The following is a 15,406-nucleotide window of genomic DNA, read 5'->3' as shown; positions in this document are numbered from 1 at the left end:
CTTGTGATACCTTTTCCACTGCTCATTTGAGCATATGCACTAGATTTTGTTTTTTATGGACTTCAGTAAATACAAGTGTACCCCTGTTTGGAGAACTAAAAGATATTGTTGGAGAGGGCCCTACTTAAAAATATGAATTTATTTTTATCTTGTTAGTGTTCCTCAAATTCTTATTCTTCTTCTATCTTTATTTTTACCCGCATTGGCTACAAAATTTTGACAGGATGCCTACATACCCAGTTGGATGAGAATATCCCCAGTGAAATTGTAAAAAGGTGGCTTTGGGGTTTTGTTGTTGTTTGGGTTGGTCAGGGTTTTTTGGTGTTTTTTGAGTGTGATCTTATGGAAATTAAAAGGTTATTCTGTGCTATTATAATGGGTCAGTAAGTTGTCTAAGTGTTGTTTATTAAAGACTCAGTGAAGAACACTTTGTACATGACCTTTCTGTGCACAAAAATTAGAAAAGGGCAACAAAAATGCATAGAGCCAAGATGTTTCAAGTGAAAATGGATTGCATTGCCTAAATTCACTTTGTTCAAAAAGAAAATGTATGTCAATATGTATAGATATAAAACATATAGATATATGTATAATTTTTAAATGGAGGGTAAGTTAACTACTATAGTTATATATAAAGATATCACTAGAGAGGAGGATTGTAAGAAAGCACTCAATCACTGTCCTTGGGTTGAGAGTGGAGAAAGAGACAGAAAATTGCCAATGTTGTCTTAAAATACTCCTGTGTAATTCCAAAGACCTCAGCTAAAAAAAAATATATATATTAATGTGGAAAAATATAATTGTTGACTTTCATATTATGTAAACACTTCTTGAAAATGTAAGGCAGTGCCTAGGTGTTCTTTTCTAATCAAGAGCTTTAAATTATTTTTTTCCAACATCTTTCAGTTTGGCCCTACCTTTCTCTCTGACTGGTTTTGAAAGAAAGGGTTTTCTACTCTCAAGGCCAGAAAATAGTTTTACTGTATTTACCATTTCTTTGTTCCGTTACTTGTAAGAAAAGTACCACAATATAAAACATGGACCATTGTGGAACTTCATGCCAACTTTTTTATACCTTGATTTCAATTCTATTTCATTCTGCTGGAAAAGAATACCAAATTTTGTTGGTTCTGTGTCAGGTTTTGAGGCTGACATGAAGACAGTTAGCAAACTCAGATTTCAATACTAAAAACCTGTTCCTTTTTCTATGGCTTTCACTGAATGCACAAATGGAAGGTATTGTTTGTACAAATATACCTGTTTGTTCCAGTTCAAACAAGCATTGATAGTGTTGGGGCAAGTCATTAGTATTTTAAAAATGTTTACATTCTGCATTGTTAGGGATGTATGCAATAGAGAAAAATGTGCAATATTGGGAGTACATGTTTGCCAGGTGTTTTAGCGTGTCAAACCTAAGTATGCCTTTCAAAATCTTGGGTAAGAGAAGAAACTCTGTCTGGGTCTGCAGATGTGGGCAGGTTTCAGTAGGATAAACTGTGGGGAATTCACACTTGTCTGTGCCTTTTGACAGAGAAGGAAAGCTGTTTCAGGGTTTCAGCTTTGGACAATGAAGGTACTAAGGCAATTATGAAAGAATACCAGTGTGCTCTAAAGTTAAGATTCCTTTCCCCCTTTTTTTTGTGTAATTTTTTCCCAGCTGATAATCTCAGAAGGTATCAAATTCTAAAAGAGAAAAAAAGGGGAGAGACAAGCCTGCTAAGTTTCTAGGCTCTCATAAGTTACAACAAGGTTATAACAGGAAGGAGTGCTACTTACCATGTCCTGCAATATTCATTGCCACTTCTAGGAGATCAGTGAACAACAGATAAAAGTAAATACCATTTTGCATGGCAGGTGGGGAACTCCCAGAATTAGTTGCTACAGGAGGTATAGTTGGTGGACATCATAAGCAGATTCTACAAGGTACTAGAGACATTCATTGGCACAGGTCTAAATAATAAGTGTATGCAAAAGAGAGCAAAATATGTGCCCTGCAGCCCCCCTGGCAGGATGATTGCTGTTCCTGGCAGAGTGCAGGAGGAATGGACAGCACAAAATGGATGGACTCCCATGCTTCCCTTAAACAGCCATCCTGCTGCTGCTGACCACGGCAGCGTGATGGCCAGGGTGCATGGGCATGTCTCATGTTCTTAGCTCACTTCTGCCTAACCAGTGAATTGTGTAGACCAAGTGTCTCAAAGCTTCCCAGCAGTGCAGGCAGAATTTAATTCCGTGGCTGTGACAGAATTGCTGCTTTAGGCAGTGCTGAGGTGGAGGGAGAGCGGTGCCCGGCCACCAGGATGTGTTGGCTCTGGGCCTGCTGCCCAGGAATTGCTCTGCTGCTGCCAAAATACAGCACAGGATGGCTGAATATTCACTCTGGATTAACACCCAGAGAATGCAGATCTGCCTCTCTCTAAGCCCTGGCTTTTCTGCCACACATCGTTTTGCAACCACAGCTAAGTGCACTATATAAGACTAGAGTTGGTGTATTACAATGTGACAGAGCTCGCTGAATAATTTATATCTATGCCTCCATTTCATACTTATTTGTTATCCTATAGGTTTTCCCCTAGGATATGCCATCTAGTTTCAATTTAAAACCTAAGTTCCATAAATTACAGCTGCACAGAAGTTGCTTTAACACGCCATTTATGCAGGTAATGGTGCACATTGTAGCAGAAGTGTTTCAGAGTCCCCACTCCTGGGATTGCAGAGCCACAGTAAGCTGGTAAATGGGAAACAATGAGGAGTTGGCCGGAAAATTGAACAAATCCACCTTAAAATATCACAGCAAATCACACCTTAATGCTGGGAACTCTGCAGGGCAATGTTTCTACATCAGCATGGACATCTGGATTCCCTGCTTGCATTAAACAGAAAGAAAGTGTGTACATTGTGCACCACGTGTGTGTGGATACCAGTTCATAAAAATGAGCTTAGGAAGAGGATTAAGACATATTTATGGTAAGGCATAAATAAGGCCCATCACACTATCAGCTCTTAATCCTTGCTTTCATTTCTGAGCATATGATTTTCTGGAAAAAATCAAAACTCTGGAGTATAGCCTGTCTAAATACTAAGTTTGACAACACTTTAACAGGGTGTCATCCAAAATATTACTAAAATCTGCGTAAATTTATTATATTTCAGAATAAATACTTTTCTTTAAAGACTACTTTGAATTTTATAGAAGTGCATTTCAGAAAAATTCTCTCTGTTTACATGAGTTGCCTAACTCGAAATCATGTCATTACAGCCATTACAATTATTTTTCTTTTTATGAGGCCACACTTTGGCAAAATTCTTTTTCTTAGCACTTATTATATATAATAGGCCTTAAACACCTGCTTCAAATTAGTGAAATTAAGTGTTTCTGAAGTGCTACTAGTGACTAACCTGGCAACTGCTAATTTAATAACAGTATATTATATTTTGGTTTATTACTGAGTCACACAACTGGCACGTTTGGATAGAGATTGATATGTGGCTTATGCTGCACAAAGCTACAAGCAAGGTAGCATTGAATCCCCAGGCTGTGAATATCCTGCTGAAGTGACTGGTGTAACAGGGCCTGAGATGCTCTGTCTGCTCCTTACATAGACAAGGTTCAGTAAACCAACCTTGCATTCCCAGTTACAGTCCTGTCTTCTTGGTGATTTCCCTCATGTAAATTTGGAAATATACCTTGTTACATGTAAGTAAAGGCTGTGTGCCAGTAATAAATGCATCCTGCTGGCTGCTAGGCAGATCTCATGGGCTGTGCAGCTTCTTGAGAGTCTCTAGGAAGGAGTTAGGTGTGCCTTGCCTGAGGGAAGGTGTATATGAACCTTCAGGACTGCCAGTTCCCTTCTTTGTGGTGCCCTTACCTTGCCTGGGGGATTACCATCACCAGGGCATTGCCTTTGGCCTGTTTGATGTGAGTGCATCAGGCAAAAGAGGAAAGGTTTCACAGGAGGAGAAAATCCAGGATTTCAAGTTAAATCTTACATTGCTTGTGATGTGAAACAAGGAATTATTTAAGGGAAGGATGAAGAAAAGGTGGGAAAAAGGGATGGGCTGTGACACAATGCAGCAAGACAAACAAGTTGAGGTTGTGTGTAACGTGTTACTTTGGACTGATATGCCTGGTTCAGGAAAAATACTCAGTGCATTCGAGTTCACTTGTGAATATGAATGGCCTAAGCAATTTAAGAATCCATTTTCAAACCACTTACACCCACATCATCCTATTTGCACTTACCTTGCCAAGCACCTGTGGGCCCTGAAACCTCACAAGAACTATTTTTTTGATTTAGGAAAGATCTTAGCCTGTTGCTATACCATTCTGCTTCCTTTTGTATTTTTCTTCTTTCTTATTTCTCTGCTTGTTCATTCACTTTCTTTAGCAGTTCATATCCAGGATGGTAGGGTTGTAACAATGACAGTTCATTAGATCCAGTAATTCAAATATTCTTGGGGTGGAAGGTGACTATTCATAAGTTGCTGATGATGTTATTTCTACTGTACATGTTGCATGTATGTGTTTCACGTGTCCAAATAAATGCCACACTTTGATCCAACAGGCCAGAACCAGTACTGTGGACAAAGGATGGTGGAGAACTACCAGATCCAGAGAGGATGGTTGTCAATGGCAGAGTTCTAAGCATCAGCTTCCTAAACAAAACAGACAATGGCACATATCGATGTGAAGCAAAAAATCCCATTGGCCGGAACAGCACGGAATATGTCCTGATAGTCCATGGTGAGTGTGCTCTCCTTGGTGCATTCCATGCATATTGAACATTTCAGCTGAGACAATCAGGTTCTTATGGTCATGATGGAAAGAATAGCAAGAAAATGTGGGTGTATAATTGCACTTTTATTGATGCTATGATCTAGCTGTGGGGAGCCTGTTGTCTTTCTTTTATGACATGCCTCTCTTCTTACAGTTTAAACAAAATGTATTCACTTCTGCTGTGAACTTTTTGCTAAGTAAGCACCTGTGAAAGTGTTTTGCAGTTTGTGGGTACTGTTTCATAAATACTTGCCTCAGGCCCAGCTCAGATAAAGCTGGTTACAAAAGGGTATATGAAGAGAAATAACAGACAGATGTGTGCTAGAGGTTTTCTGCTTAGCTTTTTATAGAACAGCAAAGACAGGACATTGAATACTTCACACAAGTTAGATTCTGCTCCTGAGAAAATTCAGCTCATACAAGTTAGCTGATATCACCAAGCCCATCATTACAGTCACACCTCAAAAAACTTTGCCATGTCCTAAATGCATTATACTACTTCCAATAAAATGGAAGAATATCAAAGTTCACAATAAATTACAATTGATTTGGGTTTTTTTTCTTAATAAATAATATGTGTCATGTGAAAAAGCTTCCTTCCATGAAAGGATTCCATGATCAGGAAATAGATTGATATAACTCAGCTGTAGGGGAAACTATAATATAAAATTAGAATTGGCCTTTAATACAGCCTAGCAATTTGGATCTAGGAGCCTCAAAACATGGTGTTCTCCTATCAGAGGTAGTTCCTGGAAGGTTGCCATTTCCATAATTTGAATTTTTATATTAGAGAATATAGAGGCAGGACCTTCACTTTAGTTCATGATTATACTTTTTCTCCTCTTTTTTTTAATGCAATTTCTTATAACTATGACAAAATAAAATGAAAAAATCTAGTGTAAATTTTAGTCTTTAAATAGACAAGAGAATTATGTAGATTTTATTTGCTCATTATGAACTCAGTTACAACAAGAATACATTTCCTTGGTGGTTGTAAGGTATCAGAAACATTTTTCACTACAGATTTACCTGCCTCTAGGTATTTGGCATAAAACTTCTAGTAAGTGCTGCTTTCAGTAATGAGATATTTATTGGCACTGTTGATGAAACATCATTTATCAAAAGAAGCACTTAGGTTACTTTTCATGTTTCTTGAAGTTCACCATAGTTTATGTAGGATGAGTGACACAAATAAGGAGGAGTTCTTTCCATGAGGAGCACAGAGCCTGTACTGCTGCGTGAGTATTTCTGCATTAAAGACAAACAGAAAAACTAAACCCTCTAACCTCTATTTACGTTGTCTGCTACAAAAAGAGGAAAAGAAAAATTGTCTTTTGCATCCCAGAGGCAGTGGTGTGGTGGTTGTTGGCTGCAGGCACAAAGTGCTCTGCCTTTGGTGAGGTAACAGCTTCTGCACTTAGCATGTGTTGAAACTTCTGTCATTTGTGTTTTCTGCCCAATTTATTTATGTCATTATTTCTGAAAATATGGCCTTTTATAATGGGGGATCTTCTTCCATCAGCAGTGACTCTGCAATAGAACTGTATCAAAGAATATTTCACCGTTCCCAGTCTCGCACAGTGGTGTCTCCCCTGGTGATCTGATTATCTTGCATCAACTTCCTGGCAGTCTGTAAAATCATTCATTATCAGGGAGGCATTTTGTTATGTTTGGCAGCACATTAGGCATGTTACCAGGTTTAGCTTGCTCATTGCTGACCTTTTCTGTTATGAGTACCTGAGTTTTCCTAATTGCATTTCTGCAATTCCAGCGCTGGAACTAGAGAAGGTAAATGTCAGGTGCTTCCCAGCTTTCTGAAACAATCAGAGTTCTGTGACAGAGCATGAGATGATGTTTAGTACTTAACAACTTACTGGGGTTCAGAGTTGTAAGGTTAATTTTAAGTAAAAAGGAGACTGACACAATTATTTTATCAAGTGTAGCACAATCCGTTGTATAGATAAATTTAAGCAGCCTTACCCCTTCTTTAGCTCATTACATTCATGAATGTCTCTAGTGAGCCATAATCCTCCTAAAATTATACAATATTTTTTCTCTCTCTCTCTGGGGGCTAGAAAACCTACTTTTTATCATTTTCTGAGATGCATCCTTCTATTTAATAGAGAATGTATTTTTTATCTTCCTAAATATATCTGGAAGCATCCTTTGATTTCTCATCCCTTCCCCTGTGCTTAATGTGTTGACGTAATTTTTTGTCCTACTCCTTTGTTAGAGCTCATTAATCATATGACTTCTTACCTTAAAATATCAGGTTTCTAAGACAAGGTACAAGCCAGATTTCCCACAGGAGCTTGTGTGAGGAAACAGGGGACATCAGTGGAAGGTATCCTCTGCAGAGGCAGGGAAGGGCAACATGATTCACAGCTTTCCTTTTCTTATATGTACTGTGATTTCCATGCATTTTATTCCTTTTTATTTTCCACTTCAACTGATTTTTATCTCTTTCTGTGTGTTAATGGTGTAACAGCTTCATCTGGTTTCTCTCTTTTTTTTTTTTGTCTCCCCCTAAGAAATCCTCCTTTCAGTGATACTCCATCTACTAATTCTCTCGATTCTTTATCTTCCTAACTCAGAGAGGGTTTAGGCAGCTTTAGAGTAGAGACAACATTGACCAGAAATGGAAAATATATTTTATCTTAATTATATATGATGTAAGAAAGTATGTATATATATTAATTTTACATACCAGGCAAAGAGTGTCTCATGCCTTTAACTGGACTGATCTAAACACAAAATTATACAGAAGAGTAGTATTTTTTCCACTGTTAGGGGTGATGATGAGGTAATACTGTTCTGATGTTAACTGGTGGCAGAGAAAATAAATATTGCTGTTAGCAGATGAATAGAAATCTGTCCAATAAAATTAGTATCTGACAACATAAAAATTATTTTTAGAATTTTTTTGTATAATTAAAGAAACCAGACTTCAGAGAAATTGAATCTATTTGAATAAGGTTAAAGGCTTGGGCTATTAAATATGCTCATGCTGCTTTGCCGAATCAATGTGACTGCTAATTTCCTTTTTCTTAACATTTATTGTTAATAATAAATGTCAAAAAGTACTCTGTGAAGCAGGAAGGTGGGTACAAAGTCAGAGTTTATAGGCAGAAGCACAAAGGCAAGACATGTCGTTTGCTCAAGCATTTTTTTCATGCAGTAACAAAGGCAGAGGCTTTAATGCCTGTAGCTGTTGTCATTTCTGTATTCTAATTGGCAAGCTTAGTGCTTTAGAAGTGCACATTCTGGCTGGATATATTACACCCTTTCTTTGGTAATGGGCCCCAGGCAATTTTCACTCTCTTCCAATTTATTAAGAATTTTTGTTTACCTTTGTCCAAATACTAGTCATTAATCACCAGCAAACAGAGCAAACTGTCAAACTCGTGTTGCTCAACTCAAAAACATAGACTCTGCTTGCAGAGCTGCAGTAACAGCTGCAGTGATTTAGCTGGAGTGGAGGAAGGAGGTGCTCCATCATAATCAACCTGAGGACACAGCTGCTGTGTTTGGAGGAGTAGTTCAGCACCTCTGGGTGCCACTGCCAAAGGCTCAGTTCAGCACTGCCTTGGCGGGAGTGACAGAAGTCCACATCACTGAAACCTCCTTAGTGCAAACAGCAGCACTTGATCATTTACAACCCTGTTAGAAACAGAGCACCTTGGTGAAATATCCTGATATGCCAATCTGCAGCCAGGCATTACATTAATTGAAATATTCAGAACTGTAATGTGTTGTGCAGCAATTATATGGAAGAGCAGTGTGGAAATGAACATGAATCAGCAGCTGTAGATGGTCAAGGCAGTTCTTATTGTCCAAATTTTAACTAGGAAATCATTTGAGCAGCTTAGGATCTCTGAGGAATAAGAAGTGGCATGACATACTCCTTTGTCTTCAGCCTCTCAATTTTGTATTTTTTTTCTTGGGCAAGCAATATTTTGCAAATAAAAGCAACTGAAAGACCCAGTTACAACCTCATTAGATCTCCTACAATGTGTAAGACCAGAAATCCCACTGCACCTTTCCTAACTACAGCATTATATTCCAGCTGCTTGTCCAGTCCCATTTCAAAACATTTGTCATCTTAGCTTCCACAGTAACCTGTGGCAACAAGATTCTGAATTTAGTTATGTGCTTTGAGGGAAAAGTATCCTCTTTTGTTTGTTTAAGCCTGGTGCTTGATCTCTTCGCTTTCCAACCTTACAAGTTATTTGGCCTCTTTTGCTGTTTGTGCTTCAAGTTTGGATTTAGAATTAAATTTGCTACTCCCTTTAATAGATTCTCAAGTATTTCCACATTGGTCTCTACTTCTCAATAATTGTGATCTTAAACTGCATTTCCTGCCATTTTCTCCCATGTATCCATTCTCCTTCTTTCATGGTCTTTTTTTTTTTTTTTCTCCCCTTTTTTCTTCATTTTTTGTTCTAGTTCTAAATCTCTGCGACTGACTTGCATATCTGGAACATCACTATGTTAAATCTGCACCAGACACCTTAGTTTATTAAATCCTACCTCCAAATATATTTATAGATCTTCACCTTTCATGCCTAAAAACACTTCCAGCACCATGCACTTGTACACCTGTGTAAGATTTTATTTTTAAAATTGGTGGAAACTTTGTGGAATCCAAAACTCATGAAATTAAACAAACTCTTCTACCTCTATCTGTTATAGATTATTTTGTCTTTTTCAGTTCATTTTCCAGCAATCAGGTTTTTTATTCTATTTCATTTCTGTTTTGATGTCCTCACAGGGGGCCTTCTATTTCCTTTATTTCTTGAACTCACTTGTGCATGTCTCTCTGTAAAGGTAGAAACTGAATAGAGCAGAAAATTGAAAAAACCTGAGGAGGTGAGGATATATTCTGCTTTCTTTCAAAATTAAGCTAAATGAATAGGCAATAGATCTTTTGGTTTGCAAATATTTTCACTGCAGACCTCTGGTAAATCTTGCACAGTGTTTTTGGACAATTTAATAACCTTTATAAACATGTAAAAAAAGCCACATAAAAATTTTGGGAAGGAAGGAAGGCAGCATCCTTGTGGAGCAGCACACTCATCAGCAATCTTGGCTGTTCTGTGTTTTGGTGTTAAGGTCCTACAAGTTGAGGTGACTGGACTTTTTAAAAAGTTTCCTCCTTTAAAGTTTTCTGAGTTGAAGTGTCTCATTTATACACACACACCTCAGGCTTTCTTTGCCTATGGGAATGTTTTGCCTTTATGTGAACAAAGCTTGAGCTTTGCAAAAAGAGAATTGAGCAGAGCCACGGTGTGATGTAACAATAATAACATTCATAGCTGCAGTTATGGGGGAATTTGGTGAATAACCCCAACATTGCCCTTACAGCAATCTCAAGAATGTGAGACTCAGAAGACTTCTTCAGACTTAATTAGAAATTCACTGTATGTGACTATGTGTGCCTTTTAGTTTGGAGATTCTTCTTTTTTGGTGTCTTTGTTTGAATTAAAAGAAAGAAGTCTCAGTACTGAGTCCTTAAAACAGAAGTGAAAAGTTTCTACTATTCCCATTTTACATGAAGTAAAAATAAATTTAAAAGTACAGAAGATAACTTGTAGAAAAAAGGAGCCTGCGCTTTCAGTCAGAAAGTAAATAAATAAAAGCATGCTCATGAGTGCTTGCTCAGTCTCAAAAGTCTTCCTTCCCCCAAAGCTATCTTCTTCAAAGCATAGCCCATCAAATTGTGTTGAAATACTCAAATTTTACATTAATGTTGTAAAATGAGATTAAGGCATTAAATCATTACCACAACATTCAAGCTGACTTTTAGTTGGGTGGTCCAGATTTTAAAGCACAATGCAGATGAATTTCCTGCAGTCAGATGAATTAAGAAATTGTGCAATTGAGCTTTTGTTATTGGGCTGAAGAAGAATAGTGTATAGTTGACATTTTCAGGTAGGAGAAGTCTGTCGAGAAACTTGTGGTGGAGTTGTTGGCTTAATTTTATGGATGAATTGTCCAGCTATTATGCCTGAACACTCTCAAGGCAGCTACTTTGAAATTGCTTTTTGTTGATAAATACTTGAATAGTGGGGTGTATGGTTTAGCTGTATGAACTGATCTTTCTTCATTTATGGTGACTTTAGAAAAATAAGATACAAATTTCTTTTCCAGATAAGCTTAAAAGTATTTTGGAAAGGTCAAGAAAATAACATTCCAAACCACACTAATACTTTTGAGGAATATGGTTGGCACTTCTACATTTTTATATTAAAATACTGTTTCTCATTAAAGAAAACTTCTAAAATGAAGTGATTTTTTATACAATATATAAAAGATTTTTTTAAATTTTGTGTTGGATTAATCACTGAAATTGAATGCAGACTACTTCAGCAGCAGGAAATCTCTCCCCAAGCGCTTTCACAAAGGAACAATAACAAAATACACAATATATCAATATAACCTTTAACAATATATTTTAACATGTAAATCTCCTTTCTATTTGAATACATATTGTACGTGTTCTAAAACTTGTGGTTTTGGATAATGCCTTTTATAAGACATAACTCTTGAAAATATTTGATTTTCTATGTGCACATGAAATGTGATATGATAGTTCTAATGGGATTTCTGAAAATGAAAAGATTGTGTGGATATACCAATTATGTCACTCTTGCTTTTATGACTGTTTTGACTGACCTTCAGTACTGTTAAATTTATTATCACTGATTTGATGTAGTGGCAATGATTGCTGTCTAATTTTTCACTCTTTGCTATTGCTTGTACCCACAACTTTCCTGAACTTTACTTCAATTTACCCTTTTTTTTCTTTGAGATTCCAGCTTGTAAAATCACTATGTCTATGAACATCATATGCAATATTCATGAAGAAAATATTAACTCAATGATTTCATTTTAGACTGATGATAAAATTATGGTCTAACAGTTGCTAATTATCTTCTGTTTCCATCTAGATCATTTATTATTCAGGAAACTCAAGCCATAAAGACAATATTGAAGTGACTTAGTGATTTTTCTAAATTGAAGCTTTTTCTGCACCACCAGGTGGTGGAATGCAGATGAGGGTGTCCTGTCTCTGTCTTTCTCACATGGTGCTTCCATAACTTACCTTGCTTTTGAGGAACTCAGTGTTTGACTCCATTCAGGAAATAAAATAGAGCATGATCTAACTGATACTGCTTAAAATGACCAGTGGTCTTACCAGGTGATACATCAGAACTGTGCTTTGCTCTAACTGAGATTGTGAGTTCTCTTGGAGATAGATGCAAATGTCTTGGAGGCTGAGAGGGGTAGGGAAAAGCTTCTGCAAATATGAATTTCTCTTAGTGAGTTTTGAGAACTTTCGTATCTGAGCCTTCTTGATCACATATGAAGATGAGCATGGAGGCTCAGATAAAGTAGGCAATTAACTTATCTCAAACCATTAATATCTCTAACATCCATAAGTTTATATGAAAAATTGTTAGTAGTTATTATTTTATTTTTGCTATTTAATTTTTAATTATTAATTGCTTGATGAATTTGTGACAGGGACCCAAAGAGTTTTCAATCAGGACCCTTTGCTTTCCCTCCACTGGTATCCACACTGCTTGTTTACTCCCTTGAAGAAAAAAAATGCTTTCCTTGGTAACCTCATGCCTGAGGCAGATTCATCTTCCAGCTGAAACTGCCCTTATTAATCCTCATGGCAAGTGTAGAAACAAACAAATCAAAGGAGAGGAGGAAGGACAGAAGAAAGTTTGGCAGGGAAAAACTCAAGGAGTGGGCAAAGTGTTTATTCTTCAGATATTACTGTGAATCATTGCACCAGTGAGTTTGGTTTCCCTCCAGTGGTTTTGTAGTTTACATTTTCTGCAGGTTTCCCAACCCTTGAATGGTGGGAAGCAGGGAGGATTGAGGGATGCTGACATGTTGAAGGGCCTGATGGAGGAGAGCTTTGGGTGGCTTTCATCATTTTGGAGCAGGAATTGAAATCTCTTATCACTTTGTTTAAAATAAGTTAGCAGATACGATCAAGTATTCTCTATTTAAAAACCCTTGTGATTTCCACTGGTGAGCTATCCTGCTTGATGGCATAAATGTTAAGGTACTAAATGTCTGCCACCCTGAAGGGAAGCTGGTTAGTTTTAACAAAATTAAGTCTTGACAATATTCCATGGATCCCAGCATTCATAGCTTTGTGTTGCATAAAACCAAAGAATCACGCTAGGAATTCAACTACATGTATAGAACTCTTTTGAGGACAAAAAAAAAACCCAGGCCCCCAAAAAACAGAGCAAAAAGATTGACAGCTGGAAAGACAGAGCCTTATTTTCTCAGGTAGTGTACTTTGGTGATAGGAATGTGAGAATTAAGTGTATTAGTCAGAGACAGTGCAATGAAGTGCAAAAATCTGTGGTTTAGGTTGCACAGCACCAGTCACTTTCCCAAGGTGATTTTCAATAAGATACAGCAATCCCACTGTGATAAAGTGTTTCAGATTAGTGTTGGACCCTTTGATTTTATTTTGAAATAAACTTATTTAAAATAAATTACAGTCCCTGTTATCTCTTTTTACTGACCTTAGAATTATTGCCATAAGTTTGGAGTTGTTAAAGCAACTTCAGTGATCTGCCCTGAATTTCTCAGAGATATGAAAGTAGAACTGTAATAAAATAGAGATCAGCAATCTGTTTACCTCCATTTAGTTTCAACATGTCCCCATAATAAGGAAATTTTGGAAAATTCTCATTACTTTCTTTCTTCTCAGTGCAATTCTGGCTGAGCTTTTTGAAGTTTTTTTGGGTTTTTTTGTGTGTGTGTGTGCAGAAAGAGTCAAGTGTCATTATGAGAAAGCTGTCATCTTTGTTCAAGGCTGCTGGGTGCCTGAATTTGTATTGTGCATTAGCTTTTCCTTATAGGTTTTCAAGGGCCAGATGCCAGTACTTTATTTCATTTAATTTTGAATACTTCTATTTTATGGCTTGGGAAAACAAGGAAATATGGCTTGTCTGCTCACTTAAAAAGAATAAAAATGAACATCACAGCCTTAATGTGATTTTTAAGCAGTGGCAATGGGCCTAGAACACCATATTAATAGTGATAGAATGGTGTGCTTCTGGAGAAAATTGTGCTGGCTTTATTCATACAAGATGTTTGGTGGCTTTTGTGGTAACATTTTGTCCTGAATGCAGTGAAATTTGCACTGCAGGTATAAGGACAGCTGCTTTTTTAAATGCAATTTGTTTTCTTTGGAGGTTTTGATTTTTTGGGTTTTTTTTTTTAGCAGAGTATTAAAATGAGCCTCAGGAGATCTGTTCTGAACTCCCCTGTCAGGCTCAGAAGTCTGTAAAATATAAAACATTCCACTTAATTCTCCTGTGTTCATTTCCCCACCTGTGAAATGGGAATAATACTGTCTTTTTTTTCCTAAATTTGATCTGCACTGCCCAAAAAATTATCTTACAGGTCTTCAAGGCAGATGTCTATTCTTTACTGTTTCTATCAAGGCAGATGTCTATTCTTTACTGTTTCTATATTTGTTAATGTAGAACTGTGAATAAAATCAAGACATATATATATATATATAATATATGTGTGTGTGTATATATGTATATGTATATATGCCTTTTTATAAGTAAGATATCTTTATTTGAGGCAGTGGTCTCAAACAATGCTCTAAAACTTTTCCTTTTTATTTATTTAAAGTGTTGAATTACCAAATTCAGGCAAGTTGCATAAGCTTCAGTGCAGTATTTGTAGCTACTTTAATGAGAATAGTGATCTTTTATACAATACAGATTGATTCCTTTTAAACAATAGGCTTTGTTATTATTACTACTATTGAACTGGAAAGGACTTATTTTAACTGCTGACAAAACTTGTGCTAAGATTGGGGGAAAAAATTAGGTTTTACAGTGCTCCAGGAGTAAATTTGTATGTATTATATTCATATTACTCCATAACATTGAAGCTCAATGTTTATGTTGAATAGTTGGTTTAATTTGTCCTTAGAGGTAAATCTTGCACTAATAACCATTAATAAAGTAAAGCTTAGAGGGCTTGAAAACAGATTCTTCAGTATTAATAATTTTTCTACTTCAGAATTTCAATTTTTCTTGCAGTAAAATAATTTTCAGGATCTCATTATTGAAATAATTAGGTATTATTTTGTTAAATTTATCGTTTTGAAGAAGACTGTGTGTGTCACCTGGTTTTAGCATAACTAGAAATTAAGAAATGAGGCATTACAGCTTATTAGCTTCTTACAAATGCTGCAGATAACGCAATTTCCCCCCCCCAAAACTGAGCAGCAATAGGTAAATATATTGTGAGACAGTACATTGTGCCACATTTTATTCTTCTGCTTCATTGGGAGCAGGGACAGGGAGCTTTTTAAATGGCTGGGCTGGTGACAAACAATGAGTGTGACGGGTGGTGAAATGGGAGCGTGCTGCAGCATCTCCAGGCCTTCATTGCAAACTCCTCTCTCTGTTCCAAGGGAGCTGCAGCCAGAGTGCTTTTGCTGATAGCAAATTCAGTGGAGTGCTGTGGGGAGCAAAACCATCCCCAAAGTAAGCACTGAGGGCTTCAAAGGCCAGAGCCGACATTTTGAGAGCCATGAGCCACCAGTGCATCTCTCAGATGTTCATG

At 36.9% G+C, this 15,406-nt stretch overlaps 1 protein-coding gene across 3 annotated transcripts in view; it reads left to right on the top strand.

Moving 5' to 3' along the window:
• CADM2 (cell adhesion molecule 2) overlaps positions 1-15,406 on the top strand; it is a 571,830-nt gene that overhangs the window by 499,501 nt on the left and 56,923 nt on the right. For all 3 annotated transcript variants that reach the window (XM_058019107.1, XM_058019105.1, XM_058019106.1), the window contains one exon: positions 4,566-4,744. In XM_058019107.1, coding sequence (XP_057875090.1) covers positions 4,566-4,744 — 179 coding nt within the window. The remainder of the gene's footprint in view (positions 1-4,565; positions 4,745-15,406) is intronic.

This window comes from Melospiza georgiana, chromosome 2, assembly GCF_028018845.1.
Source record: "Melospiza georgiana isolate bMelGeo1 chromosome 2, bMelGeo1.pri, whole genome shotgun sequence".
Classification (NCBI taxonomy): domain Eukaryota; kingdom Metazoa; phylum Chordata; class Aves; order Passeriformes; family Passerellidae; genus Melospiza; species Melospiza georgiana.
Note: the sequence above shows the minus strand (reverse complement) of the source record. Positions and strands in the feature narration are given on the sequence as shown.